Raw genomic sequence first — 17,765 nt, 5'->3', positions numbered from 1 at the left:
CCGCGCATATTTCAACGACGGTAGGTCTTGCCGGATGAGTAATTTGTGTCCCGACAGTCGGAATTTGAGGGGTTACCAACCGTTGGATTCCTCTCGTCGAATTTTTTTTTTTTATCGTAATTTTGTTCAATTTTTTATTGGCAGATTTGTTTATGTAATTTTTTTCATTGCGAGTGCAGAAACTTAGGTGGTTGGAGGCGACGTGGTTTTGGTAGAAGACGCTTGGGGTGAAAAGTCATTGGCGATTTAGTCTAAAATTCATAGTATTTTGCAGCCATGGCCTCTCTCTCTCTCTCGATATCTCAGTGTTTGTTGACTTTTGAGTGTTTTGTTTCTTCAATTCTTGTTAATTTGCACTAAAATAATATATATATTTTTTTAATTTTGATTTTGCAAATGCAACTTAATGGAAACCATTGATCCTCTCCTTGAAGATGTCAAAAATTTTGGTTGAAATTACACCTGCATATTTCAATTGCTTAGCCGAAGAGAGTTCCATTTTTTTTCTGGGAACACCGCATCATAATGCAGGACATGTGCCTCGGATCGAAAAATGCCGATTCTGGCCAACTCCAACTCCATATCAGATATTCTTCTAGTGATTAATATATATACATAGATGCCAAAATTTTATATATTTGAGGGAGTGGTTGACAAAAGACATATTTCAAGGATGTAGTTGTTAAATGGCAAGGTGAGTACAATTTATATGTATATAATTTAGGGGTGTAAACGTGTTGGAATTAGCCCTTTCGTAAAAATTCCTATTTTTTTCAGAAGTCCAAAATTGATTGCACAAGTCAAAATTTTGTCGTACATAAACGTGAAGTTTTCATTCCCAGAGAAATTTCAATACGAAAAACCAAACAAAAGAAAGAAGGGAAGAAAGAAATAATAAAACTATTTAAAAAAATCCACGATACGAAGAAACGAGAAGCTACAACAAGATGTGGTCTAAGAATCTTCGTCGCCAGGAATATCAATCCACCGCAGCTGAAGTTTGACTTGGCCGGATTCGATATTTCTCAATCCGAGGCACATATCCTGCATTAGATAGTCATCCTTCCAGAAAATGAAACTCTCTTCAGACAGGCAATTCGAGCTTGAAGGCAATATTCTTGTGGTTATTGTACCGTTTGGTAGGGCATTTGGATGCATCTTAAACGCTTGTACAAATGGTCTAATATCAAACTCTGCGTCTCCCATCTTCTCATCCGCACTGAACATGTTTTTGTCGTACACTGTCTACAACCATACGTACACATAGAATCAACGTATAGGTATTGCGGTTTCAAATAAGAAAATATATTTCGGTTCCGTATGGTTTTTTACCGAATTATTCGGTTCGGTACGGTTCGGTACCGGTAAAACCAAAATATATTTTCTTATTTTAGAAAAGGTAAAATAAAAATTTAAACGAAATAATTCTTGAATTTGACATTCATATTTCAAGTACCGGCCCTAAAAACATAAAGTGATTATCAATAGAGGCTAATTTGTAAATAATGGAAAACATTATCAATCTACAAGTATTTTAGAATATTTTTATAACCTGAAAGGATTTAAAATAAATATATATTAAATATTTAGGTATTCGGTACGGTACGGTATACCAGACGGTGGACACCAATACCGTATACCATACCGAATATCGGAATTCAAAAATAAAAATTACCAAATACCGAACCGAATTTTCATTAAGAAAGAGGCAGAAGATTCAAATCTTGAGATCACTAAAACTGCATTAGTTAATATTCAAACTCAAAACAATTGAAAAACAAAAATATCTGATTTTAGAAAGCTCAAATTTGTTCTTGATATATCAAACTGAATTTTCTTTTTTTAAAACTTGTATCTAGTCTAGAACCAGAAGGATCAATAGCACAACCTAATAATTTGTTTTAATTTTATCGCTAACGAAAGAGGCTCACCACAGAAACTGGTTGACTAGGATCTAAAACAGCTACCGTCAAATCGTCATGCCATTCGGGATTAACAGTCTTTCTAACAACATGAGTCTTCAAAATCTGCATCGCAATGATTTATAGTAAATTGCAATTCTGTTTAGAAAAACCTATAAGAAAACGAACAAGAGATAAATAAACAATACAACAAGTAAGAACACAAAACCTGTTTGGACATCCTGACAACAGCATAAGGATCTCTGCTGCGGCCATTGCCAAGAGCAAGATTGATACCTCTCTGCACAGAAATTGTGAGCAGTGCAAACACAGAACTTCGAATTTGAAGAGCGTCATATCCTAGGTTCTCTCTTTCCTCCGATACTTCCTTTACCGATGCCAATAGGGAACTTTTGCAGCGGTACAAGTCAATCACTTGAAGTGGTAATATTTCTGCAAAATCGGAAGGGATCTCCTTCAGGCTCACGGTTCCGAGATGCATTTGCTCAAGACATGGGAAATGTGTATTTTCTGATTCCCAAATCTCCAACTCACACTCATGAATCAACAAGTACTTGAGTCGAGCGAATTCCCCTTCATTTGAAATCCACTTTTGCCCTACAGCAGCATTCGACTGCAGTTTGAGAACTTCAAGATTCGGTAAGGAACCAACAATGGACATATCTTCCCATGGAATCTTGCATTCACTTAAGACCAATTTTTTAAGTGAACTTGGAAAGACCATGTTTCCACGAGGACCACGACCACGCGTACCAACAAATGCTAGACTAAGTGATTCAAGTTTATGGAAAAACCCAAGATTGCTTAAACTATAAGATCCAATTGTCGGACAAACAATTCCCAACTTCTTCAGATTCGGGATTCGTTTAGTTACCTCTTTAGTACATTTGAAATCTTTGACTATTGAAAGTGTTTGTAGATTTTCAAGAACTGTGATTTTTTCGCCACGTGAAGGAGGATCAGGTAGAGAAATTCTCCGCGCCTGAACATGTCGAAGTTGGGGCATCTGCCATATCTCACTTGGTAGAGTCAACTCTCCACCAACAACTAAGGTTTGTAGGCACCAAAGTCGGGATAATATAGAAGACGACGACATAGAGATCAAACCCGTGCAAGAGACATATCTTGAGTTAATTAGCTGTAGAATCTCATCTTTGGGATATCTGTCAACCACATCCAATACCCGTAGTAACGGAGACCGACAAGCACTATAAGTAGACAAATTCATAGAAAAGAAGGTTAAGAAAGACCGAATAGATGCCGTTAGTGTCGCATCTCTCCATATCTAACGAAGCTTTGTTGTTATCCAGCTTTGAGAGGACTAGAAAATTACCTTTCTGAGCTTCTCTCCTGCATAGATCGCTTAAAAGATCATGAATGTGGCAGGTCTTCACTTCTCCACTAATACCTCTCTTACTAACCAAAATAAGATTCCTATCTATAAGATCCTTCAAATACTCCTCTCCAATTTCTTCTAAGCTTTTAGGCCCACATTGTCTAACAAATCCTTCTGCAACCCACAACCTGACGAGCCTCGACATTTTGATATCAAAATCTTGTGGAAATACGGCCAAATATAGGAAACAAGGCTTGAGATATATAGGCAAGTGATTATAACTCAACGATATTACCTTCATGCATAACTCGTCATCTTCATTGTTCACTGCCGAAGTTACATCTTCTTCGACGTACTTCCAATCTTCTGTTTTGGACTTTGCAAGAAGCCCACCAATGACAACAAGGGCCAAAGGAAGCCCTCTGCATTTTCTCGCAATATTTCTTCCAATTTCCTCCAATTCAACAGGGCAACGTCCTTCTGGAAATACCTTTTCACGAAGTAGATCCCAACTTTGTGCTTCGTCTAGTAAATTCAATTCATAAGGGGTACAAGATCCAAGATCCACAGCCAACTTCAACAGCCTAGTAGTTACCAAGATTCGACTTCCATTATTATTATCGGGAAGGAACCTTTTCACAATCTCCCAAGCCGTGATATCCCACATGTCATCCATTACTATGAAATATTTTCTCCCAAACAAAGTTTTGTGCAACTTTTCTCCCAATACATCATCATCATTCATCTCAAGTTCATTTCGATTGGTAGGATTAATAATCTGATGCAAAAGGCCTAGAAGAATCTCTTTGCCAGTACATTCTTGGGATACAACAAACCAAGCACGAATATCGAACTTTTCAATGATAAAAGGATTGTTAAAAACATTAGTGGCAAGGTTAGTCTTACCTATGCCACCCATCCCAACAATAGGGATAATCCGGCGGCCCGATTCGTCGGTAGAGAGAGCGCCCATTATTTGAATCAAGTGGTCCTCGAATCCCACCATGGTGTTCTTGCCAATCCGAAGAGGCACCGGTGATGAAGAAGCTTTCCTAGTAGACTGGTTATCCATGCCTTCATTTTTGTCCACCAAATCCTTCTCGATGGAGAGGAACTTTTGTATCATCATATGTATTTCTCTATTTTGCTCCATCTCCACCGACACCAAATTCTCCTTAGTGGATTTAGCACATATTTGGTTCCTCAAATTGGATTCAATTACATCCTCTGCTGCGTAAGACGCGTCTACGATTCGCGATTCCAAATCTTCCATCTCTTTGCTGCTGAGTTTGCAGGAATAATTATTTTCCAGAAAATCGAGCAATGAAAGAACCCTAATTTGAAGAGACTCGATCTGTTCTCTAACGAAAATGAAGTGATGAGCAGGAGGTGGGTGGAGGAGGATCTGGTCAAGAATATTGCTGAGAGAAACTAGAGCTCCGTAAGCAGCCATCTATGGCTTCCTTATCTTTTTCGATAGATAAATTTCAGACGAACAGTATAGCATAGTCCAAGCTGTTCAGCTTCAAAGTGGGCATTGAGTAAGCTTAAAGGTCATAAACATACACCCTTGTACTATAACCAATGTCGTATTTACGTTCCTGTACTATGAAATGCCACGAAATGGCCCGTTAAATTTTATCTGGCAACTACACTTCTACCATTACCATGTGAAATTGGAGCTAATTGCATAGAACACTGCTCCTTGTTTCGAAATTAGCAGTTGACTTATAAGACATGATTAAATTAACCCTCATATTATAATAATTTATGTTTCAATTATAAATAAATAAAAATGCAAAATGAATTTAATTACAAAAAATCCAAAAAGAAAAAAAGAAAGAAGGGTAAATTACAAACATCCCCCTAAGGTGTGGTTAATTTACAAAAAAACCCCTCTTGTTTGGATAATTACATCTACTCCCCTCAATTATGTTTTTTTTCTTACACCTCCACCTTTATGATGTTAAATTCAACATAATCATCTAGATTTCGTGGAATGTGCTCTAGTTTGTACTCGTTTTGTATAAAAATACAGTTTATGATGCACAACAATCTGATATATACAAGTCAAAAAACACATATTATGATCATCTTGCTTCAAAATCTAGAGTTTGAATATGGGTACAAAAGTGATAATATTCCATATGATCTCGAAGATTCCACTAAATTTGAAGAATTGAGGGGTGGTTGTAATTAGCCAAACAAAAGGGGGGTTTTCGTAATTTGACCATACCTCAAGGGGTGGCTGTATATTACCCAAGGAAGAAAAATAAGAAAACCCACGGCCATCATCTCCTCCCCCAACCCAAAATTCTTCCATTCGCATCACCACCACCTCACCACCACGGGCGCGCCACCTGCCTTCCTACCCAAAAAAAAATTATGTTTTATGTTTGATGGGTTCTTCCAGATTTCTTTTGAATTAAGATTTCTGGATCGCCACCCTATTCATCTCATCTCTTCGTCGACGGTGGGTATGGAGGCGGCATCATCCGAGCCGGATGAATGGATGGCAAATCGGGCCTCTCTCTCTCCTCTCTCTCTCTCTCTCTCTCTCTCTCTCTCTCTCTCTCTCTCTCTCTCTCTCTCTCTCTCTCTCTCTCTCTCTCTCTCTCTCTCTCTCTCTCTCTCTCTCTCTCTCTCTCTCTCTCTCTCTCTCTCTCTCTCTCTCTCTCTCTCTCTCTCTCTCTCTCTCTCTCTCTCTCTCTCTCTCTCTCTCTCTCTCTCTCTCTCTCTCTCTCTCTCTCTCTCTCTCTCTCTCTCTCTCTCTCTCTCTCTCTCTCTCTCTCTCTCTCTCTCATACACACAAGGTTCCATCGTGCAGTGCAACTTTTGTTGGTTTTTCTTCTTTTGCAAACGGGTTTAAGAAGATGAACTGCTTGATATTGTTTCGTGGCGAGGAACAGTCTGAAGAAGGAGACGGAGAAAGAAGATGAGGTTTTGAGAAATTATGAAAAATGCAATTTAGTCCTATGCAATTTGGAGAGAGGGCTTTTCTGAAATTATTAGGGATTGAATTGAAAATTTGAAAACTTCATTATGAAAAATACTGGATAAATTTATAAAATTCAAAAAAATTGATTTGAAGGGTATTTAGTAGGTCTTTCTAGTTCCAAAATCAGATGGCCAGTCGCACAAAGCGCGAGTGTATAACACATCAAGCTCATAGGGGCTTTGACTATTTTTCATATTGGATTTTTTGCTAATATTTTTAACACGAGGGATTTTTCAGCTATTCAAGATTACACAGTGGTGGTTTGTGCAAAAAATCCCAAAATTACCCGCAATTCTTTACACCCAATTCTTAATTGTAACCCCAATTTAATCAATTTGGACCACAAAAATCCAATTATTTTTTTTCTTTTACAATTTTTTTTTCTTCAAAAAGTATTCTTTTGCCGCCGGTTTCCGGCGTTGACTTTTTTCTAGTGTTTTTTTTTACGCCCGCCGCTAAACGTTGACTGTAATTGTGCTGCTGTCTTTAACGGTAATTATACTGTCACTGACAGTAAATTAACGTAATTATACTGTCACTGACTGTACATTAACGTAATTGTACTGCCGCTGACAATACATTTATGTAATTGTACTGCTGTTGACAGTACAATTAGAGTGAATGACAATATTATTATTATTTTTTAATTTTGTTACGATTAGAGTCAATGACAATATTATTATTATTTTTTTTTTTATTTTGTTTGATTTGTTGGCAAGTCAACGTAATATTAGTGTCGTTGACAATAAAATAACTGTAAACACAATAATATTACTGGCAACCACATCAATATTATTATTTTTTGGGTTTTTTGTTTTATTTGAGTTATTAACGGAGGAACGTAATGATATCACTGTCTATTATTGTAATAATACTGTAAACACAATAATATTAATGTGGTTGACGGTAATATTACTGTTGTTATAGTAATATTACTGTGAACCACATCAATATTATTATTATTTTTTTGGTTTTTTTGTTTTGTTTTTATGTATAATACATGTAGTATATGATACAAAATTCATTGTACATGGGTGTTTTTGTATTTAACCCAATTTATAATGAAGTAAAAACTGTTACATAGTATGCGATCAAATATAATGTTTTTTAAGAACGCTTGTAATAACTAAAACAATCAGACCACTCGAGTTGAAGTTCGACTTCCCCACAATCGATATTTTTCAGCCTCAGGCGCATGTCCTGCATTACTCTGTTGTCTTTCCAAACAAGGGAACTCTCTTCAGCAAGGCAATTGGAGATCGAAGGCAATATTATTGTGCTTACCGTACCATTTGGAAGGCCATTTGGATTCATCTTCGCAACTTCTACCAACGGTCTAATATCAAAATCTGCATCTCCCATTTTGTCATCCAAGTTGAACTTGTACTGATCGTACACCGTCTACAAACCATACATACACATCGAATTAGGCATAGATCACTAGTAGAAAAATGACTTTTTACTACGACCATTAACCATAGTAAAATGTATCAAATTCGTAGTAAAAATGCTTTAGCTACGCATTTGCTACGAATTTGCCCCGTAGCATATACGGGCGTGACAAAAACTTTTCTCGATAAATAGCCGTACCAAATACTTTTTTTGCTACGGTAAAAAGTACCTTTTATTATGGCTTTATATATATATATTTTTTTTTATAATGGTTTCTAAGATTCTGATTTGATCAAGAAAAAAATAAAATAGAGGAAAATTAGCAATCTAAGTAACATGTGTAGAAGCTGTTATCGAATTTTATAATGAAAGAGGCTCGGCTCACCAGAGAGATTGGTTGACAAGGATCTGAAACAACAATTGTGAAATCCTTATCCCAGTCAGGATTAACATTCCTTATGACAGCACGAGTCTTCAGCCTCTGCATCGTAAGTAAATTGCGATTCTTTTTAGAAAACTAGAGAGGTTAAATAATACACAAAAAACCTCAATATCGCCAAATACGACAGTTATATAGTACGAAAACAAAACCTTTTCGCCCATCTTGATAACAACATAAGGATCTCTGATGCGGCCGTCACGAACAGAAAGGTTAATACCTCTCTTCACCAAAATTGTTAGCACTCCTAATGAAGAATATCGAATTTGAAGAGCGTCGTATCCTAGGTTCTCTCTCTCCTCCGACATTTCCTTTGCTGATGTCAGAAGGGAACTGCTGCAGAGGTTTAAGTCGATCACTTGAAGCGGTAATATTTCCGAAAAATCCGACGGGATTTCTTTCAGGTTCAAGGTCCGAAGATGTAGTTCCTCAAGACATGGGAAATGCGTACTGTCTGCTTCCCATATCTCCAACTCACGCAGCTCAATCAAAAGGAACTTCAGTCGAACGAATTCCTCTTCATTTGAAATCCACTTTTGGCCTACAGCAGCATTCGACCGCAACTTGAGAACTTGAAGATTGGGCAACGAACCAACAATGGACATATCTTCCCAAGGAATCTTGCATTCACTTAAGCACAATTTCTTAACTGAACTTGGGAACACCATGTTTCCACGACCAATTGTACCATCAAATGCTAGACTAAGTGATTCAAGTTTATGGAGAAAGCCGAGATTGCTTAAACAATGAGATCCAACTGTCGAACAAACAATCCCCAACTTCTTCACATTTGGGATTCGTTTAATTACCTCTTCGCTACATTTGAATTCTCCGACTGTCGAAAGTGTTTGTAGATTTTCAAGAACTGTGATTTTTTGGGCATTATCTGAAGGAGGATCGGGGAGAGAAATTGTTTTGGCCTTAACATGTCGAAGTTGGGGCATCTGCCATATCTCAATAGGTAGAGTCAACTCTTCATCAACAACCAAGGTTTGTAGACTCCATAGTCGGGATATAGAAGACGACATAGATAACGAACCCATGCAAGCAACGTATCTTGAGTTAATTAGCTTTAGAATCTCATGTTGAGGATATCTATCAACCACATCTAGTACCCGCAGTAATATAAACCGACGAGCACTATAACTAGAAGAATTCCCATAAAAGAAGCTTATGAAAGACCTAGTAGTTGCCGCTGATCCAGAGGCTCTTAATTTAATCTTTTTCCATCGGCCACCATTAATGATAAGGCGGCGTACGCTCAACATATCCGATGAAGCTTTGGTCTTATCAAGCTTTGCAAAGACTAGAAAATTGTGTTTCCGAGCTTCACTCTTGCATAGATCGCTTAAAAGATCATGTATGTGGTAGGTCTTCACTTCTCCACTTATCTTTCGCTTACCGACGAGAATGAGATTTCGATCTATAAGATCTTCCAAATACTCCTCTCCGATTTCTTCTAAGCTTTTATGCTTACATTGTCTTATAAATCCCTCAGCAATCCACAATCTGACTAGCCATGACACTTTGATATCAATGTCCTGTGGAAACACGGCAAAGTAAAGGAAACAAGGCTTGAGATATATAGGCAAGTGAATATAACTCAACAACAATATCTTCATGCAGAACTCATCATCTTGATTGTTTACTGATGAAGTTAAATCTTCTTCGACGTACTTCCAATGATCTCTTTCGGACTTTGCAAGAAGCCCACCAACAACAACAAGTGCCAAAGGAAGTCCTCTGCATTTTTTGGCAATTTTTCTTCCAATTACCTCCAATTCAACGGGGCAACGTCCTTCAGCAAATATCTTTTCACGGAGTAGATCCCAACTCTGTGATTTTTCTAGAAGATTCAGTTGATAAGGGGTACAAGACCCAACATCTGAAGCCAACTTCATCAGCCTAGTAGTTACCAAGATTCGACTTCCGTTATCATTATCCGGAAGGAACCTATTCACCATCTCCCAAGCCTTGATATCCCATATGTCATCCATCACTATCAAATACCTCCTCCCAAACAAAGTTTTGTGCAACTTTTCTCCCAGCTCATCGTCATCGTTCATCTCAAGTTCATTTCGACCTGTAGTAACAACTTGACGCAAAAGGCCTAGCAGAATCTCTTTGCCAGTACATTCTTGGGATACCACAAACCAAGCACGAACCTCAAACTTTTCCACTATAAAAGGATTATTATAAACATTAGTGGCAAGAGTAGTCTTACCTATGCCACCCATCCCAACAATAGGGATAATCCGACGATCAGATTCATCTGTGGCGAGCATGCTCATTATTTGAATCAAGTGCTCGTCGAATCCCACCATGGTGTTTTTGCCGCCGGAGAGAGGCCTCGGCGAACTAACAGTCGGTGACTTTTCAGATTGCTCGTCTTCCGTGACTTTGTCGTCTTTGATATTCCTTAACTCTTTCTCGATAAAGACAAACTCTTCTACTATCATCGGTATGTCTCTCTTGACATTGATATGCACCATGTTTTTCAGGGTGGACCTCATTTTTCTAAAGAATTCATATTTTGCACGAATTTGGTTCCTCGCATTCGATTCGATTATATCCTCTGCTGCATTAGATGCATCCGTGATCCGCATCTCCAAATCTTCAACCTCTTTGCTTCGTCTAAAAGATTGATTTGCCAGAAAATCGAGCAACAAAACTACCCTTTCTCGTAGAGATTCGATCCGTTCTCTATCGATAATGAAGTGATGAGCAGGAGGAGGTTGCAGAACCTGATCAATAGTGTGTGTGAGAGAAACTAAAGCTCCATAAGCAGCCATCTATGGCTTCCTTATATATTTCGATAAAACAATTTTCAGACCACTAACAGATTATCAAAAATTAGTAGTAGTGCTAAAAGAAAGCAACTTTTGATTTCTCAAACACTAACAAGAAGAGCAAAGTCAACACCCTGTGTCTGAAATTAAATGTAAGATAATATTCAAGTTGTTCCAATGACTAAGTCAGCATTGGCATTTAGACAGCTGACAGAATTTATTATTTTTTGATTATATGAATCCGCTACAAGTTTATAATTTGTTGAAATCGGGTTTTATTTTTTGGGCAAATGGCAAAAAGGCCCATCACATGGGACTTAAATGCATTTTAGTCCACAGAAAAAACAGTCTCTCAATTAAGCCCATCCCCATGTCTTTAGTCTAAAATACCCTCAATAATATAATTCTTAACAATTCCACCCATTATGCTCTAACTTCCTTAATATTACACATTGACCCCGGATTTAAACAAATATATCACATTAACCCCCAAAACTTTTTTTTTTCAAAAATAATTTTTTTTCTGAACTGTTTTTTTTCCGGCCAGATTCCAACCAGATTCCGGCGTTGACCGCCGGAGCCGGAGACCACCGGTCTCCGGCGTTGATTTTTTTTTTTTTTTTTTTTTTTTTTGAAATTTTTTTTTCCTGCTTTTTTTTCCGGCCGGTCAACCACCGTTGACCGCCGGTCTCCGGCGTTGACTTTTTTTTTTTTTTTTTTTTTTTTGAATTGTTTTTTCTTAGAAAAAAAAAATATTTTAATTAATATTACTGTCTTGACTACTAAATTACTGTCTCAGACAGTAATATTACTGTTTGAGACAGTAATATTATGAATATTATTTTTCCGAACAGTAATATTATTAATATTATTATCTAAGACAGTTAAATTACTGTTGGAGACAGTAATTTAACATCCAAGACAGTAATATTAATTTTTTTTAAGGAAAAAAATTAAAAAAAAAAAAAAAGTCAATTAACAGTTAAGTTACTGTCTCCGACAGTTAAATAACTGCTGGAGACAGTAATTTAGCAACGAATACAGTAATATTAATTAAAAATATTTTTTTTAAGAATAAAAAAGTCAATTAACAGTTAAATTACTGTCTCCGACAGTTAAATAACTGCTGGAGACAGTAATTTAGCAACGAATACAGTAATATTAATTAAAAATATTTTTTTTAAGAATAAAAAAGTCAATTAACAGTTAAATTACTGTCTCCGACAGTTAAATAACTGCTGGAGACAGTAATTTAGCAACGAATACAGTAATATTAATTAAAAATATTTTTTTAAGAATAAAAAAGTCAATTAACAGTTAAATTACTGTCTCCGACAGTTAAATAACTGCTGGAGACAGTAATTTAGCAACGAATACAGTAATATTAATTAAAATATTTTTGAAAAAAAAAAAAAAAAAAAAAACAGTCGATTAACAGTTAAATTACTGTCTCCGATAGTTAAATAGCTGCCGGAGACAGTAATTTAACAGCCAAGACAGTAAAATTAATTAAAATATTTTTTTTAAGAAAAAAAAAAAAAAAAAAAGTCAACGCCGGAAACCCGGCGGTCAACGGCCGTTGACCGACCGGAAAAAAATTTCAGGAAAACAAAATTCAAAAAAAAAAAAAAAAAAAAAAAAAAAAAAAAAAAAAGTCAACGCCGGAATCTGGCCGGAAAAAAAATATTTCAGAAAAAAAATTATTTTCTGAAAAAAAAAAGTTTTGGGGGTTAATGTGATATATTTGTTAAAATCCGGGGTCAATGTGTAATATTAAAGAAGTTAGAGCATAATGGGTGGAATTGATACGAATTAGGGTTAAAATTGGGGTCAAAATTGAAATTTGGGTTAAAATTGGTTAATTGATGAAATTGGGCTAAATTGGGGTGTAAATCATGAAATTGGAGTTAAATTGGGTTTCAAATGAATTGGGGGTAATTTTGGTATATATAAAGGGATTTTCCTTATTTGCAAATAAGTTTGAATGGGGTGGATTTATTTGAAAGACAAAAAAGTTGGATGTCCCTATTTTAATTAAGTGCCCTTGTCATGGGCCTATTTGCCATTACCCCTTATTTTTTTATCAAATAAGTTGTTAGGTTGAATTATAAATAGAAAATTACTTCAAAATTAATTACAATTAAGTTAGGTTGAAAAATACAATTTCCAGACCTTTCTAGTTGTTCTTGATCTTCACCATTTGGTCCCCGTCTCCAATTATTCATTCGCTTCGAGCTGAGTAATCTTCAAGAAATCGGCCTTCTTTTTTCGTAGCGAATTCAATCTGATTGGATGGGTAGGAATTGGGCGGAGAAACTGAAGGTGCATAAACCTCAGCCATCTATTCATACTGGTCTTTGAATAGACGATGTCTTACGTCAAGCTAACAAGTAAAAAAAACTTTGATTTTTTGCAAAAACCACCCCTGTGAAATATTTAATTGCCAAGAACACCCATATGTTAAACAAATTAGCAAGAACCCCCTTACGAAAGTTAGTCAAAGCCAAAAAAGCCCCTGACAGGTTATCTTGCGCTGGGACTCGGCGTATGTGCATCTGGTGGTGCGGTTTTGGACATGAAATGACCTAAATATCCTGTGTATTAGATGTTTTAAAAATTATAGATTTACCCCAGAATTTTAAGCAAAAATGAAGTTTTCAAAATTTTCAATTCAGTCCTTCCTAATTTCAGAAATGCCATCTTTTCAGACCACTTTTTCTAATATTTTTTCCAGCAAAAACCTTCAACCAAACTCAGATCCTCAAGCTTAATTTTGTTGCAAATCCAAAAAAAATAAAAAGGGAAGAAAACACAGTCTTAAGCGCTTTTTTCCATGTAAAAGATTCAAAGAAAAAACTTCGATTTTGACCCTCAACTTCACCATTCTCGATTATTAGTGTAACAAACTCTTTCGCAAGATTTGGGCATTCTTTAATCTTGTTTAGTCAAAGTTGTTTCTATTTTTATGTTATTTGAGTTTCAATAGGACTCTTATTTCTCGGCAGATTAGTTTAGATATTCTCTCCCATACGTTGTATATAATGGGATGTAATTGTACCTTAATAAAATATCAAAGTCCATCTTCTCTATATGGTATAGAGCCTTTCAAGCTCTCATGAGCAATCAGCTCAAATTTTTTTTCTTCTTCATCTTGCTTCTTAACCCACCAATTCCATGGCAACTGATCCTCTCTCCACTACCACCACACCCACCACTACTCAAATTATCCAATTCAACCATGCATCTCAACTTCCAATCAAACTCATTAGCAGTCAAAATTTTACGACATGAAAAGCTCAGTTTGCTATGCTAATGCACGGCCATGACCTATATGGTCATCTAGATGTCACCAATCCAGCCCCATCTCGCACCATCACTCAAACCAATACCGAAGTGGCGAACCCTTAGTACAAGATCTAGTTTCGCCAAGATCAACTCATTCAAAATTCCTTGATGGCATCGGCCGATTCAACCATTGCCTCCACTGTTGTTGGAGCACCCTTATCCAAGAAAGCATGGGACTTGCTGCACACTTTATTTGCAAATAAATCGCAAACACGCATCTTCAGTCTTCGCCATCATCTCACTAAAATTTCTAGTGATTCCAAATCTATTGCAGAATACTTGAGAGAAATTAAATTTATCCCCGATGAAATTGCAACTGCCGGTTCTCCGATCTCGACTGAGGAACTCATTGTCAAAATTTTAAGTGGACTCGGTCCTGAGTATCGAGCGATTTCCGCAGCTATACGTGCCAGAGGCACACCAATCACCTGCAGTAGGTCGTGTTAGCGGGGAGTGCCATTCTTAAGGTCAACTGTAATGTAATTGACATTCGATGGAGATTTGTTATAGAAATGGCTCTGCTAGATTAACATGGTCGGCTAAATTACTAGGGACTGCATTAGTTTGATAGAGTTGGTTATATAACGTCTCTGATTGATAGGTCAGACTTGCACATGAAGATTTTGAATTCGCCAGATTAACTTAGGTCATTATCAAGTGTGAGATAAATAAAATTAGGTTCGTATTTGATATGATTGATAAAGATCTACATTTAAACAAATATAATCGGGCTAAATTAACTACATGTTGCATTTGTGCTATTGGACCTCAAGCCCATTAAAGAAAAATGCGTTTTCTCGTTTATCTACTAGAGGGTAGTGGAACCCAATAAAATTAGTGGGAAAACAACTAAATAACAAAAATCCAAAAGTTTAATTGTGATCATTAATACGAAAAGTCTCTATTAATTGTCTTCTTAAAATTTCTCAGATAATAATGTCTGCCAAGAATCCCATTGCTTTGATCCCCGACTAAAACAAAATCACTGGCCCTAACTATCTTGCTTGGATACGTAATCTTAAGCTTGAGCTCATCATTGAGGACCACCACCATGTCCTAACTGAAAAACCCCCTACACTTCCCGAAACGCAACCTCACAACATGAAACAATGCACGAATCGGGGAAGAGGGTTGACGTCATCACTACGTGTTGTATGGTAGTATCGATGGCGCCATATATTGCGAGAAAGTATGAGTCTTACGAGCATGATTGTGACATCAAGGTTCACCTTGAAAGCATGTATAGTGAGAATACTAAAGCATCAAGGTACTCGGCTACTAAGGAGTTGATCACCATGAGACTGCACGAAGGGGCTTCGGTCCACGAGCACGGTCTCAAGATGATCTCACTCCTTGAGAAGTTAAAGGACCTAGATGTCACCCTCCCTGAAGAACTCTCGGTAGATTTGATCCTCCTTTTCCTGCCAAATTCCTATGAATCTTTCATAGTGAATTTCTACATGATCAAGCTCAAACCTTCTATTGAAAAGTTTCTTAACAGGTTGGTCAGCTTTTAGTCAACCCGTAAGAAGGAGAAATATGTCCTCCTAGTTGCTCCTTCCGAGAAGAAGAATTCTTCCTAAAAGAAAATGAAGGGAAGGGTTTCCTTCCCGAGCATCAAGTTCGGACAAGGGTGAGGGCAGTGGGGGCCCTAAGGAAAAGGTTAGCAAACAGGTTGGATGAATCTTGCCATCATTGTGGAAAGAAAAACCATTGTCACCGAAACTACAAGGCTTACCGAAACCAAAAACGTTGTGAGAAGGGTAAATATTTCATAAAAGTAAATTTGTCTACTTCTTGTGCTTCATCGGTATTAGATACTGGTTGTGGCTCACATCTTTGTAATCAGTTGAAACCTACAAAAATACGTATGAAGATTGCTGGGGTGAGACCTTCCTTAGGATGGGCAACGGAACAAGAGTTGCTGCTGAAGCTATAGGGCAGTTTATTGTGATGTTTCTTACTCTAGTTTTGTTTTGATTTTGAACAATTGTCTGTTTTTTCATTCAATTATTAGAAACCTCATTTGTATTCTGTTTTGGACAAAGAATGTTTTACTGTTGTTTTTGAAAATTCGATTTGCATTCTTCATAAGGATAACAATGTGGTTTGCAAAGGTCAATTAACAAACTTTTATGAATTAGAACCAAGTGAACGACATGTTAATGTTATATCAGCAAAACGTAAATAGATAGATCAAAACCTTGAGAATATTTAGCACGCTATATTAGGATATGTCTCTTTAAGAAGGATGAACGAGTTTGCTCGTGAAGGATTGTTCACTTTGGACGATGTGAAATAACTTCAAACTTTTGAATCTTGCCTAAAAGGAAAATTGGCCTAATTGACCTATAAGGGGCAAAAGGATTGTGCCGAAGGTCTTTTGGATCGTGCCGCCAATCTCCGCTCCGTTCGTCGGTAGATCATTTTCTCCCTATTCTTCTTCTGTTTATCTAACATCTGCGTGTCTAGTGCCACGTAGGGTCTAGGAATGTGTGTACAAGGTGAAATCCCATAAGAGGAGGAGATTCCAGCAGATGTAGCCACCGGATGCGCCCTCACGCGCCACCTAGTTCAAGCTCGTCGTCATCGCCAGTGCCGCTGACTTGCTGCCGCCTGTCTAGATTGTTTGGAGTGGTTTGTTAAGAAGCTAGCCATTAGTTCGTCATCCGTTTCAGGCTTCAAGAGGTAAAGGTTCATCCGATTTAATTATAATTTAATTACTATTTAATTAGGATTAATCGTAGGTAATTTATGAATCATATGAATTGATGCCTTGTATGTTTGCGTGATTTGTATGACGAGCATGTCGTGATAATTATATTTAATTATTTACCGCGAGCATGATATGTTGTTATTATGAATTCATAAACATGCTTAAACTGCGATCGAATCGAAAAGGTCGCTATTAATTATGTTATTTTGCACGTGTTGTTTTTATTGGTTTAAAACCGTGTATGCAAATAAAATTAAAATATTTTTTTGTTTTCCGCTGCGTACACGTGCCTAATTCCCAAAATAAGGTCCATTAATTATTTTTCCCCAAGTCATTTTAATTTGTTGTATATCCGATGAAAAATCAAAATTAAACGCGACGAAAGTTATATGTCCCACTTAGGTCAATATGCGTAGTCATATATTTTTAGAGAACATAGTTGTAGGAATCGCAATCGACCGATCGAATAATTGTTATGTGATAATAACAAAACATTTAAAACCCTCATTCTTAATTTAGTAAAAATAATAATTAATGTATAAAGAAAAACTGAAATGTCAAATTTTCTTTTCTTCTACAAACGATTAAATTTTATGTAGCCCCTTACAATAGTGCAATAAGCCGTGTTAGCGAGGAGATCTTATTAAGGTCAATTGTAATTTAATTGACATACGATTGAGATTTGTTCTAGAAACGGTTCTGCTAGATTAACGTAGTCGGCTAGATTAACTAGGGACTGCATTAGTTTGTTAGAGTTGGTTCCATAACGTCTCTGATTGGTAGATCAGACTTGACACACGAAGATTAACTTAGGTCATTATCAAGTGT

At 36.8% G+C, this 17,765-nt stretch overlaps 2 protein-coding genes across 4 annotated transcripts; both read right to left on the bottom strand.

Moving 5' to 3' along the window:
• Nucleotides 1-877: 877 nt before the first annotated feature.
• On the bottom strand, nucleotides 878-5,041 carry LOC105972817 (putative late blight resistance protein homolog R1A-10). 2 transcript variants are annotated; one of them, XR_016030794.1, is made up of 3 exons: nucleotides 2,131-4,979; nucleotides 1,932-2,027; nucleotides 878-1,241 (listed from the first exon to the last, which is right to left on the bottom strand). XR_016030794.1 is itself a non-coding variant. In XM_012997798.2 (3 exons), the coding sequence occupies exons 1-3, from the start codon at nucleotides 3,148-3,150 to the stop codon at nucleotides 955-957; spliced, it is 1,407 nt and encodes a 468-aa protein (XP_012853252.1). In that variant the 5' UTR covers nucleotides 3,151-5,041; the 3' UTR covers nucleotides 878-954. The 2 variants fall into 2 exon arrangements, 1 of the variants encoding a protein (XP_012853252.1); XM_012997798.2 differs by having other exon boundaries at nucleotides 878-1,245; nucleotides 2,131-5,041.
• A 2,238-nt stretch (nucleotides 5,042-7,279) lies between these two features.
• On the bottom strand, nucleotides 7,280-13,363 carry LOC105972827 (putative late blight resistance protein homolog R1A-3). Of its 2 annotated transcripts, XM_088816767.1 has the most exons (4): nucleotides 13,049-13,363; nucleotides 8,240-10,831; nucleotides 8,034-8,129; nucleotides 7,280-7,657 (listed from the first exon to the last, which is right to left on the bottom strand). In XM_088816767.1, the coding sequence occupies exons 2-4, from the start codon at nucleotides 10,691-10,693 to the stop codon at nucleotides 7,364-7,366; spliced, it is 2,844 nt and encodes a 947-aa protein (XP_088672893.1). In that variant the 5' UTR covers nucleotides 10,694-10,831; nucleotides 13,049-13,363; the 3' UTR covers nucleotides 7,280-7,363. The 2 variants fall into 2 exon arrangements, with proteins under 2 accessions (XP_088672893.1, XP_012853263.1); XM_012997809.2 differs by lacking the exon at nucleotides 13,049-13,363 and having other exon boundaries at nucleotides 8,240-11,137.
• Nucleotides 13,364-17,765: the final 4,402 nt, after the last annotated feature.

This window comes from Erythranthe guttata, chromosome 4 (genome assembly GCF_056151865.1).
Source record: "Erythranthe guttata isolate IM_541 chromosome 4, IM_541, whole genome shotgun sequence".
NCBI classification, from domain to species: Eukaryota; Viridiplantae; Streptophyta; class Magnoliopsida; order Lamiales; family Phrymaceae; genus Erythranthe; species Erythranthe guttata.
Note: the sequence above shows the minus strand (reverse complement) of the source record. Positions and strands in the feature narration are given on the sequence as shown.